This window comes from Acyrthosiphon pisum, chromosome A1 (genome assembly GCF_005508785.2).
Source record: "Acyrthosiphon pisum isolate AL4f chromosome A1, pea_aphid_22Mar2018_4r6ur, whole genome shotgun sequence".
NCBI lineage: Eukaryota > Metazoa > Arthropoda > Insecta > Hemiptera > Aphididae > Acyrthosiphon > Acyrthosiphon pisum.
Genome location: NC_042494.1, coordinates 120,270,974 through 120,292,557, shown reverse-complemented (window position 1 = coordinate 120,292,557; position 21,584 = coordinate 120,270,974). Strand labels below are relative to the sequence as shown.

At 31.5% G+C, this 21,584-nt stretch overlaps 5 protein-coding genes across 5 annotated transcripts in view; 3 read left to right on the top strand and 2 right to left on the bottom strand.

Moving 5' to 3' along the window:
• The window catches only part of LOC103310291, a 6,045-nt gene extending 3,048 nt beyond the window's left edge, over positions 1-2,997 (bottom strand). Inside the window, exons 1-2 of the mRNA XM_008188078.3 lie at positions 2,776-2,997; positions 1,000-1,284 (exon numbers count right to left, since the gene is read on the bottom strand). Coding sequence (XP_008186300.1) covers positions 1,000-1,284; positions 2,776-2,793 — 303 coding nt within the window. The 5' untranslated portion in view covers positions 2,794-2,997. The remainder of the gene's footprint in view (positions 1-999; positions 1,285-2,775) is intronic.
• Positions 2,998-3,236: 239 nt separating this feature from the next.
• LOC100167290 (exocyst complex component 6) lies at positions 3,237-6,426 on the top strand. Its single transcript, XM_001944054.5, has 2 exons — positions 3,237-3,533; positions 3,912-6,426. Exon 2 carries the CDS (start codon positions 3,929-3,931, stop codon positions 6,218-6,220), a length of 2,292 nt encoding a protein of 763 aa, XP_001944089.1. The 5' UTR covers positions 3,237-3,533; positions 3,912-3,928; the 3' UTR covers positions 6,221-6,426.
• Positions 6,427-7,011: 585 nt separating this feature from the next.
• On the top strand, positions 7,012-9,790 carry LOC107882157 (conserved oligomeric Golgi complex subunit 4). Its single transcript, XM_016807094.2, has one exon. It carries the CDS (start codon positions 7,111-7,113, stop codon positions 9,283-9,285), a length of 2,175 nt encoding a protein of 724 aa, XP_016662583.1. The 5' UTR covers positions 7,012-7,110; the 3' UTR covers positions 9,286-9,790.
• Positions 9,791-10,536: 746 nt separating this feature from the next.
• Positions 10,537-15,597, top strand: LOC100572498. The gene is made up of 5 exons (XM_008188079.3): positions 10,537-11,125; positions 11,486-11,844; positions 12,180-12,374; positions 12,476-12,610; positions 12,678-15,597. Exons 2-5 carry the CDS (start codon positions 11,515-11,517, stop codon positions 12,894-12,896), a joined length of 879 nt encoding a protein of 292 aa, XP_008186301.1. The 5' UTR covers positions 10,537-11,125; positions 11,486-11,514; the 3' UTR covers positions 12,897-15,597.
• A 73-nt stretch (positions 15,598-15,670) lies between these two features.
• On the bottom strand, positions 15,671-21,584 carry LOC100162481 (RNA polymerase II subunit 5-mediating protein homolog; the record flags this gene model as incomplete). The annotated part of the gene is given in 6 exon segments (XM_001943884.4): positions 15,671-15,907; positions 16,534-16,873; positions 16,951-17,137; positions 17,224-17,370; positions 17,428-17,674; positions 21,513-21,584. Coding segments are annotated over 6 exon segments (1,107 nt in total). The 3' UTR covers positions 15,671-15,784.

The window sequence follows — 21,584 nt, the reverse complement described above, 5'->3', positions numbered from 1 at the left end:
TTATGTTTTACCTAATGAACATAATTAATAGAACCGCATATAGAACCGCAGTACCACACTCACACATACTTATTATTAATAAATTAATCAATAATAATTTTATTTTGTGATAGTTTCAACATTTAATTGCAGAATGCGGGTATCCTGTTGACAGTCGGCGAATACGACGCTGATACGTAGACCGGGTAGACACGTAGTTAACCCGAAACGTTTATTAGTTATTACTAAGAACATTTAAAATATGAACATGAAAAATCTAATAATTTAAGAATGAAAAATATATTCAGATATATTTATAAATTATAAATTATAATGTTTAAATATAAATTTACTATTTTGTAATCAGAATATATAAAATACCTAATTAACATTAATTATAATTTATAATATAAATATTTAAAAATTAAATTTTATCTAGATAAATTTATCTAGATGTTTTAATTATTTATCTTAGATAATAGCTTAGATAACATATTTCCCATTTATCTGTATAAGATAAAAGATAAAAATATACCTATCTAGATAATTTATCTAGATAAAACACAACACTGATTATGATGTACGTGTATGTGACTCATTCCTGAGTAGATGGATAAAGTTAAATAACTCAGAAATTACTCGTTTGAATTTAGATGCATAAAACATTTTCAAAAAAATAATTTGTCAAACATAAAAATAATAAGGTCATATTATCACCTTATACCTAAATTTCCGTATTTATTAACATCTATGGTAAAAAAAATATTTAAAAAATTAATGTGAATATTTATTGCATTATTGAACGATAAAAAGGGGGTGAGCAATGAATACGCTTGGTGAATCATTCGCTATAGTCACTATTTACAGGGGTGCGTGCAAGGGTGTTATATCACGTCGTTCTACATCGTATATTCGTATAAACTATACTAAATCATACGTTTTTTTGTAGGGAAAAAATGTGTTATGCAACTATTTATATTAATAGCATAATGTTTAGATTTAAATATAAATATTTTATACGATTGAGTCTCGGTCGGTTGTCGTGTTCACGATATCGTCGCCATAGCACGCTGAATCAAAATATGCCATCCTAGACGATTCCCCCTCGACGATGGTGCACTGCTGTGAACGACAATCACAGTCGGTTTTTGTATTTTGTGTCATTCGCCCCGTCGTGTGTGGCAATTCATCGTCCCAGTTGTCGAACGACGCTTCCAATCGATCCAGTATAAGCGTGGACATTAGATCCTGCCATTTCACACGGTCTACAGCGCTGTTCGACGACATGCCTTCGTCTCGGTTTTGCTGTGCAAAAGTCAAAACGAAAAAATTTAATCATATACATAATATACAGGTCATAGATCAGGAATATCTGACAATTGTATTTGTATATATCTAAAAAAAAACTTTTGAATATACGTCAGATGTCATAGTATTTAACTCTGAACATGTCATATTATACCTATTACGCAATAACATATTATATACATTTATTATATGCCAAGGCTAGAAAATAGGTGTATTTATACATCATAACTCCTCGACTAGGTACACAATAATAATGAATTTGAAGATTAATATTAATTTAGTTGCTACTTTGCAAGCTGAAATGGATACTGACATAGGCGTGCGCAGGATTTTGTGTCGGGTGCAGCATACACTTTTAACCGGCCCTAAAGAACAATAAGCAGCCCACTTATTTTATTTATATAGCCCTACCCCCCTTCCTTGAATTCTGTTTAGCCCCACTATGTAAAAATGTAATATTTTATACGTTCATATAATCACTTGTGTACCCGAATCATTATTATAGAGTATAGCCCCCCTCCCCCCATATAAATTCATCAGTCTACGACTATGCATAATATTATATTTTTATAAGAAATTTTTTAAATTGTAAATAAAAATTACCTACCTAATAATATTTTTATGTATTATAATATATTACTCTATACTTTTATAATTATATTAAACATCACATAGGTAATAAAATAACAATAATAAGCAGGACAGTATTGAAGTTTGTTGGCGCCCCTGTCGAATAACTGCATTTGCGACCCACCCACCCCCTAAATATAATACATGTATAAATTCATAGTATATACTGAATAATAACTAATAATCATTAAAACTATTTGTATTTTTTTTTCTTATTAGCCTTTAGTCATTAACTATTATAGAATATTTGTATTTATATTACTTAAATATATAAAAAATTACTACATTATAAAAACAAGTATTTATGTACTACAACGTCAAAATCAATCGACACTCGGCAGCAGTAGCAGACAGCAGTTCAACAGAAAATAAAATTGTTGTACTTCAAGTGTACTTACAGTAGTACTTTATATCTTTGCTACAGTAGACAATTATAATTTGTTGTACTTGAAGAAAGGTAATAACGTGATAGCCAATAATACGACTGGCCCGACATCATAAAATTATGATAATACTATTTTAATATAAAATTGTACTTGTATTATCATTTTTCATTTAAATAACATTGAACATTAATTATATTTTAATCCTATACTATAAAATGACAATTTAATAATAAACTCAATATGTTTAAAATTATTCATTCTATGTACCTATCTATCTTTCAAATTAATATCTACTAGCCCACTAAATCCAAAATAAATTGTCAGGTGTAGCGAAAGCACCCGTGCGCACGCCTATGGATACTGATAAATTATAATAAACATAGTTATTTTATAAACACCGATTAAACGAATTGCACACGAAACGCCCTCCTTCCCACCCATTACAATGGTATTAATTTCAAAAGAATCTTACCGGATTTGCATCGGCCATAATGTTAATGATAATATTATATATTATATTATAGATCTCTACGCGTCGTTTCGCCGTAGATTTATGTTAAATAATATAATTTAGATATTTATTCCGTCTCGTATACCTAACTAGTAACTATTATTATTTGTTTTAGTGTACGTACATCATTGTATTCAAAGGTTTAAAATAAAATAAAAATTCAAATTTATTGTTTAATAGTCGCGTTGTGTATGTTGTTATGTTGTTATGTTTATACTTTATAGTTTATTCTATCTATGAAAATAAAATACATTATTTCGTTGTCACAATAATATTATTTATATATTTTCGTTCGAATAGCCCGCCACCGAAGATTGGTCACACTGCATGGCGACGTAGTCAACGGCGTCTGCCACAGACGGCTCACTGTGTTTACATTCGATTTTTTTTTTCATCTAATATTTTAATCTGCATTCTGCACTTCTGCAGCCGCCGCCTGCCAGCGGATCGCGAGACGTGAAGTTCTACCCTCTGCTGTCCTTCCGCTTAGATATTAATATTTATTATTTAATATTAAATTTCTGTTGTCGACTCGTACACTGTAGTCTGCCGCCGAACGACGGAACATTCTCATATCATAATTTATAAGGATTATTATTAGGTTCAGTTTTCCTGTGTCGTTGAACACTTTCTTACCGGAAATCTGTAAAGTTTGCCCGCCGAACCGTTCACCATCCATTGAGATTGATGTCTCGTTCGTTCCACGTATCTTTATAAATGTAAGTAAAAATATTCAATGATAACAAAAATATTATAGTATACCAAACGTGTAGCTTGTAGGTAGTGTTCCTGGTTTTTTTTTTTTATAGTTAGCAACAATTCATTTTTATTTTGATTATTCCACCGACTAAGATTTATATATCTTGGTCCATGGTTTATTCCTATATTAGCTGGCTTGATTTTCTTTTGTAGTAGTATTGTGTTGGAATTTAAACTTTTGGGGCATCCAATGATCAATTAGTGGGTTGACTGTGTTATGTACCAAGATGAGGGTCCTCTTTACAGTTAGGACATTCATATCCATTTTTAATTAAAATAGGAATAGGGTTTTTGTAAGTTACAAAAAGAAACCAGTTATGTTTTTGTTTTTGTGCTAGCTTGTTGTGTAGAAAACATGCAGAACCAAGAGCATTTGCTACAAGAGATTGAAGGCATCGATGATTACTGGGGCCCGACTTTCCGAGCCATATACGACCAAGATGACGACAGCCGCAAATTCATTGACACTTTGGACAACCGCATCAAGCAGTACGACAAAGAAATCGAACGTATGTGCAATTTCTATTATCAAGGTTTCATAGATTCCATCAGAGAATTGCAGCAAGTGGAAAACCAAGCATCTAAATTGAAAAAACAAGTTATTCAACTGAATTCAAATGTACAAACTATTGTTGCTGAGGTCACCAATGCCGGTGAAGAATTGGTTAAAGCCAGACAGGTGGAGAATAATATTCAATTGGCTATTAATAGCTTATCTTTATGTTTGCCTGCACTCTCTTCATACAGTAAATTACAAAAGCAAATGGCCGAAAAACGCTATTATCCTGCGCTGAAAACATTAGAACAACTTGAACAATTATATTTGCCTCAAGTATCGCATTATAAATTTTTTAGACAAATGATAGAAAAAATTCCTAAGCTTCGAGAAAATATTAAAGAATCATCTATGTCAGATTTAAATTGTTTTTTAGAAACCATAAGAAAATTTTCATCAAAAGTTGGTGAAGCTGCTATGAAACATAGTGTTGAACAACAAAACTTTGATTTTGGCTTAACTAAATTAAAAAAGAAAAAAGATTCACCAGAAGATAACTCTGATGATGAAGATTCATTGAGTGCACAAGATCTTATTGATTTTTCACCTGTATACCGTTGTCTTCATATTTGTACTGTATTGTCTTCACGAGACACGTTTGACGCTTATTATAGGCAACAAAGAAGAGAACAAGCACTTTTAACTCTACACCCTCCTAACAACATGCACGAATCTATTGCAAGCTATTGCTATTATTTACAGTGCATTGTAGGATTTTTTGTTGTAGAAGATCATGTATTAAACACCGGTAATGGATTGTTGACAAGACCTTATTTGGAAGACTTGTGGAAAATGGCTTCTGATAAGGTAGTTAGCATAATGAGAACAAATACTGCGTACTGTACGGATGCAAATTTACTCTTAAAAATTAAAGATTTAATTATGGTATTTTGCATAACTCTTAGAAGTTATGGATATCCTGTTAAAAACTATATGGAATTATTACACGAAATACAAGAACATTACAACGAAATACTTATGCAAAAATGGGTTCAAGTGTTTAGGGATATTTTATATAGAGAAACTTTTTGTCATCTCGAGGTTGACAATCAAGATCAATATGATAATGTTGTAAGAACTTTTCCTTATCAAGATGATCAATTAGAATCCTCAACATTTCCAAGGAAATTTCCATTTTCTTCAATGGTGCCTAGTGTTTATGATCAAGTAAAACAGTTTATATTTGCTTGTCTAAAGTTTTCCAATGACCTAAATTTTAGTGAAGGCGAAGTAGATGAAATGGTTCAAAAATCTACCAAATTGCTACTATCTCGAACTTTTAGTGGATGCTTATCATCTGCATTTCATCAACCACGACTTGGTCTTTTACAAGTAATACAGATTATTGTTGACACTGGATATTTGGAAAAATCATCAAAATCAATTCAACAATTTGTATCAGAAGCTACTGGATCTACTGGTGGTACTGTTGGTGATGATGCAGGCATAACATTGGGTGTGGCCAGAAATGATGCTGAACATCACATGTATGATAAAATGAAATTAAAATTGAATGAATTTTTAGATTTAGAAGACTATGATTGGATGTTAGTCGAACCAACTGGTCAAGCTTCCTCATTTGTTACTGACTTAATAAACTTTCTACGAGTTGTTTTTAATGCATTAAGAAATCTTACTGAAGAAGTGTCTGTGCATGTGTGTCAAGTAGCATTTGAACACATATCAAAATCTATATTAAATTTATTACTCAGTGATGATATTAAACAATTATCTATGGGTGCCTTAAATCAATTGAATCTAGATGTTATACAATGTGAACTATTTGCTGCATCAGAGCCTGTTGGAAAAACTGATGAACCCGATTTTTCTCAACATTTTGCACCATTGAGACAACTTTTGGACTTACTCCTGAGTTGGGATTGGTCAACCTACTTTCATGATTATGGTCAAGAAACGTCAAAATATTCTCATGTTAAACCAACTACAGCTATTATTGTTTTAGAAAAATTAAAAGAAGCTGATAAAAAAAGTGTATTTTCAGTATTAAAGAAAAGTGAAAGGGATAAAAAGAAATTATTAGAAACTGTTTTAAAACAGTTAAAGCAATTAGCATTAACTGTTCAGCAATAATAATTTATGTATTTTAATACTTTTTTTTATAAATTATAGCTATTTAACCAAATACTTATTAAACCCACCACCTAACAAGGGTTTCTATGTAATAGGTACCTATATTTTAATCAACTAAATTATAAAAGACATTTATAATGTAAACCTACTTAGTTAATATTACCTAATAATTTATTAATATGCCAATAAACATCTGAATAAACATATTATTATCACATATTATATTTAAGCTCTCCACATTTTTTTATTTGTTTGTATTTATATTTATTTAATTATAAATAAGTAGGTTGTTATTTTTTACATTGTTAACCAAGATTTAGAAAGTTTATTTTTATTTTATTTATGAAAATCTAAAGTCAGTTAGTTTTTTTATTAAATACTTATTAAAATGTAATTTTTTGAAGTATGTAGTCATTTTGAACTGAAATAATAGACGTTTATTATTATTATTTTTACAACATTTGTTGAATATTTATAATTCTTATTCAAAATCCCGGTTTTTTTCACCATTGTATGTTCATGAACAAAGTGACTTTTGTAAATAATAGATAAAAGTATAAGACACAACTAATAAAAATTAATAAACCATTTTAATGTTTTATTTAATTTATATTTTAATATTCAACTAAGTAAATGTACCTACCTAAAATATTATAAAATAATCAAATATATACCACATTTTATTATTTTCTTTAATTTAGTTATGAAATTACCTACATATAAACTAAGAATCTAAGCAGATGATAAAAAAAATAGTTTATCATTTCTCGATCATTTGGCATCAAAAAAAAAAAAAAATTGTATTAGGTAATAAAATGGAAAGTATAATTGTACATTGTAACAACTTAAAATAGTTTAGTTTTTTCCACATTATAATTTTGTTAAAGGTTATGATGTCAAGTAACGAAGACTATATTACACTGGATGAAATAAACAATGCACTGGAGTTGCTGGACAGAGATGAAATTGCTTCAAGGAAACGTCTGGCAACGTTTACCAATCAATGGCCTACTGTTATTAAGGAGGTTGACTCTGTTACTAAGAAATTTAGTACTTTAACGTCAATTAAAGAAAACTTATCTCAAATTCAAACTAGAATTCACGATTCTTCTAAACTCGCCGAGGACATATCGTCCAAAGTACGGCAGTTGGACAAAATACGCGGACGTGTATCAGAATGCCAAAAACGAGTTCAAGACTTATTAGACCTACAGCTGTGTAGCGAAGGTGTTCAGATTGCAATGAAAAACGATGAATTAGAACAAGCCGCCGGACATATACATCGCTATCTGTCTATCGACCAAACAAAATTGCAACGCACAGCAGACGATATGGCTCAAGATTGTTCAATGATCACAAGTGCTCTTAAACACTTGCAGGAAGCTTCAGAGCTCCTTCAGGACACAGTGTCTAAAAGGTTCGAGCACGCGTCTTTGGTCCAAGACTCGAAGTCTATAGAAAGGTATTTTAAAATATTCCCATTACTCGGAATGCACGAAGTGGGTTTGGAAAAGTTTGTCGATTACTTGGGGCGGTTATTAAAAGTGTCGGCGGACAAAAATTTAAAAAATGTCATGGAAACGCCATTATCGAGCAACCGTGCCAGTGTAATTTTCGCCGACGGGTTGACGTTTATTTTCGAGGAAGTGGCCAAGACGATCGAGGTTCAACAGCCGTTGATCGAGACACATTACGGTCCTGAGTATGTGTTGAAGTTCTTATCGCATTTGCAAATTCACTGCGACACGTTCGGTGACATCCTGCTGCGAACATTCCTCAAGACGCGCAAGATCAGAGAACTCTTGAAGACCGTGTGGGAAGAATCGGACGCGAACGCTGCGGCGCGGCCTGACTCCAAGGACATCGATCTGCTGGTGGAGGAGATCGTGATGATCCTGGCACGGTACGATCTGTACGCACAGTTCGTGTGCAAACGGACAGTGAACGCAGACGGCGTTGAACCGAAAACACGGACAGCTAAAACTGTTCTGGACAACAGCCGGTTGTGCTGTTGCATACAGGAGATGATGGGCAAGTACCTGGAGCTAGAGAGGTACTACATGGAGGAGAGCATCAGGAAGGCGGTGTTGATGGACACGATCGAGGGGGACGGGGACGCCGCGCTCACATCGAGCATGGTGGACGACGTGTTCTTCATCGTGCGCAAGTGCGTGATGCGCTCGCTGCGGTCGGGTAGCCTGGACGTGCTGTGCGCGGTCATCAACAACGCAGTCAACGCCCTGGAAGCGGACATGTGCGCGGTGTTAACGCAGGTGCTGAGCGCCGGTTACCCGGGGTCCGGTTACTTCAACCGGTTCACGCCCGACCTGGACAAGGTGCGGCGGACGTTCCTAGCGGCATTGAACAGCACCGAGGTGGCGGTCGAGTACTCCAAGTCGCTGTCACAAGCGTTCCGGGACGAAGTGCCGGCCAGGCTGCGCGGCTGTCACGCGGAGAAGCTTGACAGCTGCTTGCACGACTTCAGCCGGGTGAACGCGTCGCTGGTGGCCGCCAACCGGTCCGGGTTTAGGCAGCTGCAGAGTTCGCTAATCGAGCCCAAGGCTCTGGCGTGGACGGAACCGTTCTACGAGCAGCATTTCACGCTTGACGAAACGGAATTCGCACAGACTGTGGCCGACAACCCGTTTGTGGTGGCACTGGTACGGAACATCGACGGTACACTGGCCGAGTTCCGCGCCCGGCTGACGCCCAACAATTACGACATGCTAGTGGTGGCCGTCGCCGCGGAGACGGCCACGCAACTGGAGCGGGCTGTGATGAAGACTGAATTCAACCGGCTGGGTGGCATGGCACTGGACAAGGTGGTCCGGACGCTCATAAACTACTTCAGCGGGGCTAGCGCGTGGCCTGTCCGCGAGAAATTCGCCCGGCTGGTGCAGGTCACCACAGTGCTCAACCTGGAACGGGCGTCCGACCTCAATGAGTTTTCCAACCCAGACAGTGGCATGCGGTTCTCGTGGAAGCTGACGCCCGACTGCATACGACAGATACTCAGGCTCCGGGTCGACTTCCGGGAAGATGACATACGCAAAGTCCAGCTGTAAGATCGCACAGCCCGCCGGACCGATGTGACTCGCGAGCGAATCCATCAGTGCTGCAAGATTTCCGCTGTGGTTTCATAATGATGTATTTTTGACAGACTCGTGTTTTTTTTTATGCCAGTGAGTTATTAAAATTAAAAAGTCATATACCTACCTACCTACGTTATATCATCCGATCACCCAAATATTATATTCTGCAGTTATGTTTGTATTGGTTAGATAATATACTCTATTATTAATTATTATTAAATTGTCTGTCGGCCCTGTAACGCCGATTGGGATTTTTTTTATCTTTAATTTGTATAGTTGGTCAATACCTAGGTATAGGTAGGTACGTATATAAAAAAACACCATCGTATTATTATTGTATAAAATACTTAAATAACCCTGTTTTATTTCAAGCGTACTTTTACTGCTATTGGACTTAAAATAAGCACTATTTATACCTACTTATTTTATGTTGCATGTATTTCAAATCTACATTATACTTATATAATTACCTAGTAAAGATTTTATTTTATTTTTTTGTTATCATGCTTTGTTATGTTTAAATATTTATTATTATGTGATTTATTTTTATTGATTAAAAAATAAATAGTCAATACTTGTAATATTATACGATTGTATTTTTTTTGTCGATACAATCAATACTTTCCATTTCATATTTATTCATGACAAATTATATAGGTATCATCACAGTTGTACTAGTTTTGCGCAGTAGATACGCATCTTCTTCACCTCCGGCCCATATCGTAGTTCTCCACTTTTCATTGGTTGATTTTTTCTATGTTATATATGTATGTATATGATTGACAGCCAATAAGAAGTGGATAACTACGATATAGGTGAAGTAAAAAGTGGAGGATGCGTATTAAAATTCTGTGATGATACCTATATAATTTATGATGTATTCATTTAAATAAATATACGTTATAAGTGCTAAACTCAATTAACAACTTAGGCAGGTAATGGAACCAAAGAGGTTTCTCAAAGGAAATTATTTATTAGTATAATTATTGGTTATGAAAATACTTCTAAAAAAATCAATGTCGTCACGATTAATATTTTCAAAACGACAGAGTATTATGGTAAATATTATTTTGTACACAACTGATGAGTGTATAGAGGTTAGAGGTAGGTACAAGAGATAAAAGGTTTTTATGTAATCGAAAAAAAAACTAGTAATATAATTCCAATGTAGTATTTTATTTTTTTTTAAATAAATATTATTTATTAATTAAAATATTTTAACTTTAGGTTTTGATTAACATACCGTTTGATCAATTATTGAGTTTGTGTAGATTGAATAACTTTAATATATCAATAGAATTAATTCAATCAAACTGATCGGCTGAGAAAACTCGGTGGTTTGAATAAAAAAAAAAATACTTTTGTTATCGTGGTTATTTTTTATATATAGACGACATCTCTCTTTGTCAGTCGCGTGGGTTTTATCTATTCGCATTCTCCCCAGAGAAATTTATAATTCAAAAGGTTCGGTCGTTGAACTAACAACCCCTTTCGTTATTACTTTATACGAAATGCTTTTGAGTGATGTACAGTTTTCCATTAGTCAGTTTTTGCGTGCATCGTCATGTGCAACCCTTTCCGAGTAAATGACACTGTCGCCGTATTTGTGTTCAGCTCATTTGACCGACAGTGGCAAAAGGCTGCAGCCGTCGTGTTAACTTACCTATTAACCTACCCATAAAATATATTATACGTATTACACCGCACTCTTGGTCGTCTCTGGAGACAATGTATACGGTTTTTGCCACGGAACAGGTCGTTGTACTAAGACAGTAATAAATATTATACGCCTTTGAGTGTTCTCCTTTTCGCTGTAAGCATCATTATATTATAAATAATATTATATTGATATTTTGTGTGCATGGTACGAACATATAACGATTAACAGGACAACGAGTCGCACATCGGTCTCACTATTATAATATATTATATATATATACTTAGCTGTTATCATAATATATGTATTTGAGTTTATTTATTTTTATTGTTTTTGATTTTTATTTAGCTTTTTTTTCTCGCATGACGCGCGTTTTTTTTTTGGATGAATGTTTCATTTTGATTTGTATCGTCTTGACGAAACTTTGAAACCCGAGTATATTATATTATGTTGTAATAATATAATATATATGTTGAGAATATTATACTGGACGATGGACGGTGTGATGTATGACAGGTGGTATACCAGGTGTCTGCAGAACAGTGATGCAGCGGGGCCCAGCCCAATTGAGTTCCGTGTCAGACCTGTACGTTAGCGACGAAATATCGGTTCTGCTCGAAGAGATCCACGACTTGGAACCAAAGGGCAACATCGCTCCCATCGACGACGAACAAGAATTCGAGATCAACGGCAGCCAGACCGGAGGATCGTGGCTGGAAGTCACCAACAGCATGGCAGGCACGCCGGGATCATGGGATTCCCACGCTAACTACAAACATCAGGAGGCGTCTAGGGCCAGGTACAACGGGGTGGTGTTGCACTACGACAAAAGGCCAATGAAAACACCGTCAGGCGTCATTCGAGTTCTACTGTTGGTGAGTTTTGCCTTGTACTGCCTCGGTAATATATGGATAATCGGTCAAAAAGTCGCACTCGTTTTTTACTGTCTCACAAAAAGACCGATCACAATCGTTTTTGGAGTCGAAAATTCACAAAATTAAAATTATAAAAATTTGTATTTATTTAATTTTCTTATACATTATTATATATTTATATTTGATTATTATTCATTTATTCCTTTCTTTTAATTTACAATTAATATTATTGTTCCATATAAAAATAGGTATGAGTCTGGGCTTTTCTTCCGGTAATCGCAATGGCAACACATACCGACTAATGACTAATCTAATTGTTACATGTCTTTTTCCAGGTCACCTGTGTCTTGTGCATGTTATGTCTGTGCTTTGCCGGCACTTCCAGGTTGGCATTGTTCATGTTACCAATGCTTAATCGGATACGATTCATACTGTTCGTCACATTATTCAATTTTCTAGTAACTGGAGCTATTCTTTTTTTGGATGTCACGCACATCGTATACCTATTTCCGTTCAACTGGGGAAAATTGGTAAGCATGTTAGCATAGTGAAAGAGCGTATGCCAACTATTAAAATTTACAATATTATGTTTATGACTTCAACTGAACGTTTGTTTAATTTATTCCACTAGAATGTACTGTTTTACGTCATGATGACCATATTGTGTCTCACAAGCTCCTCGCTAGTCCTTCATCAAGTATATTCATTTCATGAGTTTTATACGTGGGTACCGCGTGCTACACGCCATCAATTGCTCGTTGCTGCAGTAAGTATTTACAGTTAAACTATTTATACCTTGTATTATATTTTATGTATCTTTCACCTCTAACCAGGCTTTAGGTTATTTGTGCGCACTGGAAACGTTGTTGCTGGCCTTGCTGAGTCGCTGTGATGGTTTAGGCGGCCTACATTACCGCCAAGTTAAAGATGATATGACAAGTCCCCCAAATACATTGGCTCTGCGTCAAAGAATTCCTCCACCGCCCACTGTAGTATATTCACCATCACCGTCTCCTTCATTTTGCTTGCGGTCCATCAACCCCAAATCATAATCACTGGTATATTTACCTATGAAAGAAATATTTCACTCAGAAACTTACAAAAGTTGCAACTATAAACTACTTTCTATAAACCTTAATACATAATATACATAATATGTATTGTGGTTTTGTGTGTGGAATTAAATTATGACCAATTTAAAAAGTATTATTAAATTATAAGAATTCCCAAAAATACTTCATATATTTTTGTACCAAAAAATGTCTTATACTAGGTTTTTATTTATTAACATTGATGTATTTTCAAATTTTTACCTTTTTTAATTCACACATTTGTTATTAATTATTATTTATTATAAACAAAGTTCTTGGGATTATCATTCAGTATATTAAACTATTTGACCAAATTAATAATTTTTAGATTTGATTTTCATTAAACGAGTGTATTTTTACTTTCTTATTACTTTCCATGTATTCTCATCTTGAATATATTTATTTATATTGTTAAAGTATAAGTTTTTTTATTATTGGCCGTCCACTTAAAATAGATAATTATTGTGCGCTTTACACAGCTACTGAATAAAAAGCTGTGGTGCTTTTCAAAATCTAGGTTATTTCTGTCTAAACCATTAAAACTAAAAAGCTTTCAATGTTATTTTTTATTATAATATATTCTCTAACATAACTTTGCATAGATGCTAGTTATGTAATCAATCAATTTAATATTTTAACTAAAAAAAGTATAAACAATCTAATTCTTTTCTTTCTTAATTATTTTTAAAAGGGCTTAAGTATACTGACAAGCTTGTATAGTTGTATATGAATACTCATCATCCATTTAATTAAGTACTTTAATTGAACCATAACGATCAATTTACCAAGTTAAATTTAAAGTCATCTAATAACTATGAGAAAATTAATGTAATCAAACAAAATTCAATGTACTCATTACTTATTAGAAACCAAAGTTCCCAAAATTTTGTCATATCATTGTATAGCTAAAATATTATGTGGTCTGAAATATACTAGTCAAAACAAATATAGGTTTTACTGTTCATATTTTAAGTTAAATTACACTTTTTTATCACTTAATTATATAACTATTGACATAGCTGATATTTCATTGTTTTTAAATGTTTAACTATATACTAATAGTGTGGTTTAATGATGTATAGGGACAAATTTTAGTTGGTGCTTTCAATCTTATACATTATCAGTTCACTATTGTCACTACACTTTTGCTCAACAATTTGTGGCAAGAGCATAGTATGTTTACTACAAATGTATCCCTGTATTACCATAATCATTAATCTACAGTATTAGGTTGTAAAGTACAAAATTATATTAACACATTAGTTTAATCACTCGTATAATAGCCTTGTTTACAATGTATGTGACGCAAATTGAAAAAATAAAGTGTAATTGTAATAATAATAATTATTAGAAACTATTATATTTAATACAACATTTTTACTTAAAATGTATTTGGCTGGTGTGCAATTTGAGCATGATATTTATTTAAGCGATGTCATTGTTACATGTATACTTAATACTTATATATGAAATATTCAAAATTAACCCATCTGTTTATTATTTTTTGTCAAAATGTTTTATAATATAATAGTGTTTATAAGTTACTTATCTTTATTTTATTTTTTGCAATGAATAATACTAAAAAATATGTAATTAATAAAATTTCAATTACAATGTGAATAATGTGATTATTGTCATATTATTTTAAATGAAAATTTAGTTTTTTTAGGTATACACTAGTGTTACCGTCCTTAATATTAATTGTCTAATAATTAAAATATATTTATCAAAATATTTTTATATGATGGTTACTATAATATATCATTGAAGGTACAATATAATTGTTTGTCGTACATATAAGTGATGGTTGGTTGTGAAGGAAACTGTATGTTGAATGGGTATTAATAATAGTTAAATAAATAATGCAGTTTGTAAAAAATATAACTTTCATTTGATTGTGAATTATATTTAAGTTAAATAGTTACATTCTTGACTCAAAGCATGTCATGTTTCATAATAGTACACTTGATTGTATAGTAGTACTCTAAATGTTGAAACTACGATTAGTTTTAAGTTAAATTTTACTATGTTTAGTGTTTACCATTCCTTTTCATACCTTGTTAATTTTGCACATTATTTTATTTTCACATAACTAATCATAATAACTTATATTCTGTGGAAAATTTTGCTTGAACCGATAAAATTTTGGCTATGCATTTTTTATATACAGTGGAACCTTGATAAGTCCAAATTCAAGGGAAATTCAATTTTTTTGACTTACTAAGGTTGGATTAGGTAAGGGAACAGCATTTATTTTGACTTATTGAGGTTCCACTGTATATTTATTACACTATCAACACTAAATATTTAAATAAGAAATCTGATAATGATTATAATATAATAATATAATACAATATAATATTATTATTTATGCATATATTATAATAATATTTATGAGTTTATTTCATATCGTCACCGTCGTGCAAAAAGTGCCTAAATGAAATTTGAACTTTGTTGGGAAACCACAATTGAATATTCATAATAGTCTGGAAATTAAACACTCGGTCAAAATACAACAGCCCATAACTTGGTATATATTTAACATTTTTACTTGGTCGTTTTTTCTACAGTTGAAGGAGGACTATGGTAACTATATTTGGCCATATTATTTCACTTGGTCACTTTTTGCACGACGGCGACAATATATATTTAAAAAAAAAAACATCACAGATTTTAATGATTATTATTTATTATAGAAAATTGGTTTTTAATTAATTTATACACTTCTAATAATATCGTTTATATACAAATATATTATGATGTATACAATAGCTTTATTAGCTGCTTAAATTAACCAAATAAAAAAAATATATATATATACACATCTGCTATAATGTTATTGATCCTACCTATTTCCGGTTAGATTTAAACCTACTTATGGGTCTTGTATTTTTTTCTTCATCATCAGTTTCATTTCGCGGACATAAATCAGATACTCTTTCCACAATGTCATCAATTTCCGTAACAAGTATCTAAAATTTACAAAATTTAAAATTGATTAATTCATCAAGTAGTTTTGTTTTAAGTTTCATAGGTGAAATGTTATATATTATAGTATATGCAGGAAATGCTAGAGTAGCAACTTGCAAAACTGAACAAATTGAAATCACAACAAAATGTTCAAGAACATGTTACACATCTTATATTATCAATATCTACATACGGATAACACACCAAATGTCTTTTCAGTAGAAACCAATTTGTGTTTTTAATTGAAACAAAGTGTAAATTGACTAATTCCAAAATTTAAAGATGAGAATATTATCTAAGATATTACGTACTAAGTAGGCGCGTTTATTGGTATTATTAAAATTTCAAAGCGAGTTTATGATCATTTTAAAATTGTAATATTTTGCATAGGTATGCCTAAGATATTATTATTATCTTTAAATTAGATTATATGCTAATTAATTATAATATTTAAACTAACTACACAATATGAAAAAAAAAAGGACACATGCAAATGCACTATTATCTTAAGCAGTTATGCAAGGAACCACACAAGTATATTTTCTTATTTGTCATGTAGAACTATTAGGTGGGAGCTTTATGAATGCATTTTAATATTTAAAATAAAGTAAAATATTATTATACATACTTCAGGTCTTATAGATCCTGTTGCTGTTTCTTCTCTTCGACGAATAAAATGTTCTCCAGGCCTTGGTACAAATTCTTTTATTTGAACATCATTATTAAATGATACTTGCTTTTTATTCTTTTTTTTTATAGCTCCAGTGGTTTCAGGTATATCATTGGTAAAAACAATTTCTAATTTACTATCTTCATCATCTTCTTCATCATCATTATCATCATCATCATCATCATCATCATCCTCATCTTCCTCCTCATCATAATCGTCATCGTCATCATCATCATCATCATCGTCATCATCCATATCAATAAAATTCTCATTTGAAAGATTGCTATCAATGTCTTCCCTATAAAAAGTATTAGTTAAATATTCAAAAATATAAAAATAACTGTATTATTATTTTGAAAATTAATTAAGACAAACCCGTTCATAATTGTATAATGTACTGTAGATGCAGTAAACAGTGTTGGTCTATTCAATCCACTAAGTTTATCATCAAACCCTACCGATTTAAATTCATTCAATATTTGTTGACGTTGTTCTAATTCTTGTTTGTGTTTTTCTTCTGCTAAACGTTTCTTATATTCTTTTACCTTCTGCCTATGTATCTCTGGTGTATAAATATATATATATATATATATATTATATATAATTCCAGCATATAACAATTATATTTTTTATCAGGTAATACTTTACCATTCCAGGCTGCCTCTTCTACTTCATCATATGGTTCATTTATTTCTACTAATTTTTCTGAAACATCAACAACTTCTTGTCTAACACACATATTTTTTGTGAACAATTCCTTTTCTTTTTTCAAATCTTCAATCATATTGTCACACCCTAATAATGTTATCAATTTGAATAAAAATGTTTTTTGATTTTATAAATAATACATACTTTTAATTTGTCTTTCACACGCAGCTTTAGCTTCATAAGCACTTTGTTTAGTGAAAACTTCATTGTATCTAATGAACACTTCATTAGTATTACATAATTGTGCACGTACAAACACTTTTGGTCCAAGTGGCATCAATATTGGAACAGATAACTGTTTAGGAAATTCTTCCAAGCATGTATATAACTCTTCATATTCTTTTTTGAAATTGTTCCACTTTAGCTCCAATGAAGTATTAAATTCTAATGCCTAAACAAATAATTAATAAATTCAGTGGTATGATTATTTTTTTTCTTAAATATTTCATTAATCATTTCAAACATTAAAATATTATTATATACACATATTTAAATATTTATGCTAACTATTATTATTTATGCATATAAATAGAATTAGGTACTAATATTATTTAGTTATTGAACTTTGTTTATAAGATATAAAAAGATAACTGATGCTCAAAATGAACCTTTGTAAAACAAGTTCATATTCTTAATGACTTTTTTTTACAAGATGGCTACATAACAATGTTGATATTAAAAGTAGCATGGTGCAAAGAATCTATTTAGAATACAAACTTATTTATAGAGCTAGATAACATATTAATTTAAATGAAGGATAGACATAAATACATAATACCTATAATTATTATTTATTATAGTATAATATAAATATATCAATTAATACATTATATTTAAATTGTAAATATGAATTTGTAATTTGTATATCAGTAAAATACAATTAAAAACAATAATTATTAATAAGTGTAAAATGATTGGTGCAATTATCAGAAGTGTCAATAATTCTACAAAGTAAAAAACGAAGTAAAAACTATTTCACAAAAATGAATTAAAATGCTTTAGTAAAAGTGTAAAATTAAACAAATTAATGATCATCCTTAAAAATATATAGGAGTGTCTCTAAGAACAAAAACTTAATTTATATATTTATTTTGGCTAAAATGTACAATTTTCAATTTTATTGTTTTTAAAACAACTTATTTTTTATGGTTAAAATCGTCCCCGTTCATGCAAAACACACCAAGTCCAAAAACATGAATCAGCTTTTGCAATTTTTTCAAACTTTAAACGTATACCATATGTAACCAAATTTTTTTCTTTCTTTTTTTAATTGAGTTTCTTCCCTTAAGGGAAGTAGCTGTTTATGAGTAGTAGTAAATAATATGACACTGTGAAATTTATAGTTCTTATTATTGTTAAAATACAAATTTCTAAGTCGATTTTTGGACTTAGTGTACTTTGCATGAACGGGGACGAAATGAGGGTATAAAAATCGGGTAATGAAAAGTGATGTCGTACACGATCTAACCAAACTCGATTTTTAGCAGTACGCGATAAACCCAAAAATAGGTTATACGTTAATTACCATGACAAAATAAATTTATTTTGTCATGTTAATTACACAAATATGTTCAATGTTCATATATGGTATGATAATAGGTATATTGTTATTATCATTAGTATAATATATATAACTTATACAAACTTTAATAATAATAATAATATATAACACTACCTATGTCACTTAATAATTCTCTTATTATTTTTTATAAGCAAAATGCTGCATTCATGTCAGTTAGAAAATTATCGAATTTTTTTTTATGTATATAACCTATTTAACTAAAATTCAATATAGGCTTTTTGGCTTCGATAAAAATGGACAATGTTCGAGTTCATTATTAAATAAAACCACGTGCATAAGTAGTAACTCGTAATACATTAAGATACGTAGTACCCTATAATTATACGGTATGGTGGTACATAGAAATGGTAAATAAAGTTCTCCCGTGTATTCCCAGTTCTCTATATTATAAGTAATTATTTTTATCTTAATGCATGAATTTCTAATTGGATTATAAAAGTATATATACTAATATACTATATAGTCTTAAATGTATTAAACATATTTATCGATCGGTTAAAAGTATATAGGTAGGTAGGTATAATAATAAAATTATAAATTTTTTAAATTTCTGGTAGATCACTCATGAAATTACTACCAAAAATCGTTTCATGGAGCGACTACCTGTTATACTTTAACTATCCCACCTTTAAGTTAGGTCACCAAATTAAAATTTCGAGTATACCTACCAATACCTATTACGCGTAGTAACTATAAGTTAGTAGTAATGTTATGCGTTGAGCGCGCTGCGTACGTATAAGGCAATACCTAGTCATTGCGCACTATTTACCATACAACGATGAATTTGAAGAGCCTATAATTTTTAAAATAATAGCTTTTGAAAATATATTTTATACCATAGTTTAAAGCATAAAAAATAAGTTAGGTATTTAAAACAATTTGAAAATTGTGTGGGGCAGGTAAAGTGCATTTGTACCATAGTTAATGGAAGAGCTAACATTTTTATGTAAAGTGATATCTTCCTACTAATGACCCAATAGTATAAAATTTAAATCTGACGTTTACGCAAAACAAAATTCAAAAGTAATAATACAAACTCAAGTGAGTACAACTAGGTTTGTCGTACACGATCATAACATAAATATAAGTCCGAGTGGCGTAGCCAGGATTTTTTTTTGGAAGTTTAGCATACTGATGTTAAGTTTTATTTTTAGTATACAAATTTGACAAAAATTTGTATTTGTTGTTACTTTCATAAATCATAGAAATAATATTTTAATTTTCTTAAAATGTGATGGGGAGGGGCTACAGCCTCCCAACACTTCTCTGGCTACGCCACTATAAGTTTATTATCATATCGTCGTACCATCTTCTTGTTATTAAAGATTGAGCTCATTCGAGGATAGCCGATTTATAATGCCTTCATGAGAATTCTCCAATGCGAACTGGTGTCCCATATTACGGAAATAAGATTGTATACAATAACGACTACACTATTACAGCAACAATAAATTAACGATCAACAGGCGGTGCAGATATACTGTATTAATTTTACTCCGTAAAGATATTATAATCAGTGGCATTGCTAAGATGACAGGATTTTGCTTAGGAAGGGATAATTTATTATATAGGGGAGATGCTTAACAAATAATGATAGGATCCCTTGTTTGGTATGCCACGGCCGCCCATAGGAAAATATCATTTAAAATTTGAATTTTGCTGAAACCTTCATACAAATAACAATGTCAATACACGGTCTTACGTTCACGGAACGCCTTAATAATTTTCAAATTTTTTTCTTAAAATTTCTGGGAGTGCTTCTACAGGTACGCCACTGAATTATGTATAATACGCATGTAACCCGGCGACACTCGTCGGGTTGCCGGAGTAATGGACCGGAGTTTACCAATTGCGCTTAAAATGACTTTTTCATACCAAACCAATTGCGCTCTAAATATTTTAGGGTCGATATACTAATTGCGCTCTAAATAGTTTAGGGTCGATATACTAATTGTGCTCTAAAAATTGTAGGGTCGATAGACCAATTGCGCTTTATAAATTTTAGAGTCAATAGACGAATTTATTGCGCCCAAAACATTTTACACTACCTATGAAAAAGTTATTAGTTGATTATAAATTATATTTATATAATAAATTATTACACTAATCGATTTATTGAGAGTATTAATGCATAATACATAATATAATATAAACAAATAAACAATTTTTTTCTTCACATTAAACAAGTTACTTTTTGATCGTTAATTATATAAAATGTATGATAATGATAACTTGTTTTCGTCTATCACTCAAATACATACTTCTGTGATCAAATGTGCGTAATAATAATAAAGTTTTATAAAAATCCCGATATTGTTATAAAATGTATTATAAGTTTAACCAGTAATTAATTGATCAATAAATACGTTTTTAATTTTCAAGCATTTTAGTGTGTTTATGGTGATGTTGAGGGAATTGAATCGAACAACAATATTATTAAATCTGAAGGTAGCCCCCAGGCAAATTTGAATACAAGTACAATAGGTATATTGACTGTAAAATATAAAGGGCGCAATTGGTACACTAACCGTAAAATATATGAAGCGTAATTGGTACACTGACCCTAAAGTATAAGCTGCGCAATTGGTATATTGACCAAATTTTGTTCTACCGCAATTGGTCCAAACCCTAATGGACTACTACTCACCTTCGCGTTGAATTTCTGAACCAGTGGCACGTCGTGCAGCTGTTGATCGGATGACGACGTCATGGCGCACGA

Excerpts from the sequence above, each read along its gene's own strand:
- LOC100572498 (XM_008188079.3), top strand. The coding sequence starts at position 11,515 with ATGCAGCGGGGCCCAGCCCAATTGAGTTCCGTGTCAGACCTGTACGTT. Across the intron at positions 11,845-12,179 it reads TCATTCGAGTTCTACTGTTG|GTCACCTGTGTCTTGTGCAT; the intron begins GTGAGTTTTGCC and ends GTCTTTTTCCAG. Across the intron at positions 12,611-12,677 it reads ATCAATTGCTCGTTGCTGCA|GCTTTAGGTTATTTGTGCGC; the intron begins GTAAGTATTTAC and ends ACCTCTAACCAG.
- LOC107882157 (XM_016807094.2), top strand. The coding sequence starts at position 7,111 with ATGATGTCAAGTAACGAAGACTATATTACACTGGATGAAATAAACAAT.
- LOC100167290 (XM_001944054.5), top strand. The coding sequence starts at position 3,929 with ATGCAGAACCAAGAGCATTTGCTACAAGAGATTGAAGGCATCGATGAT.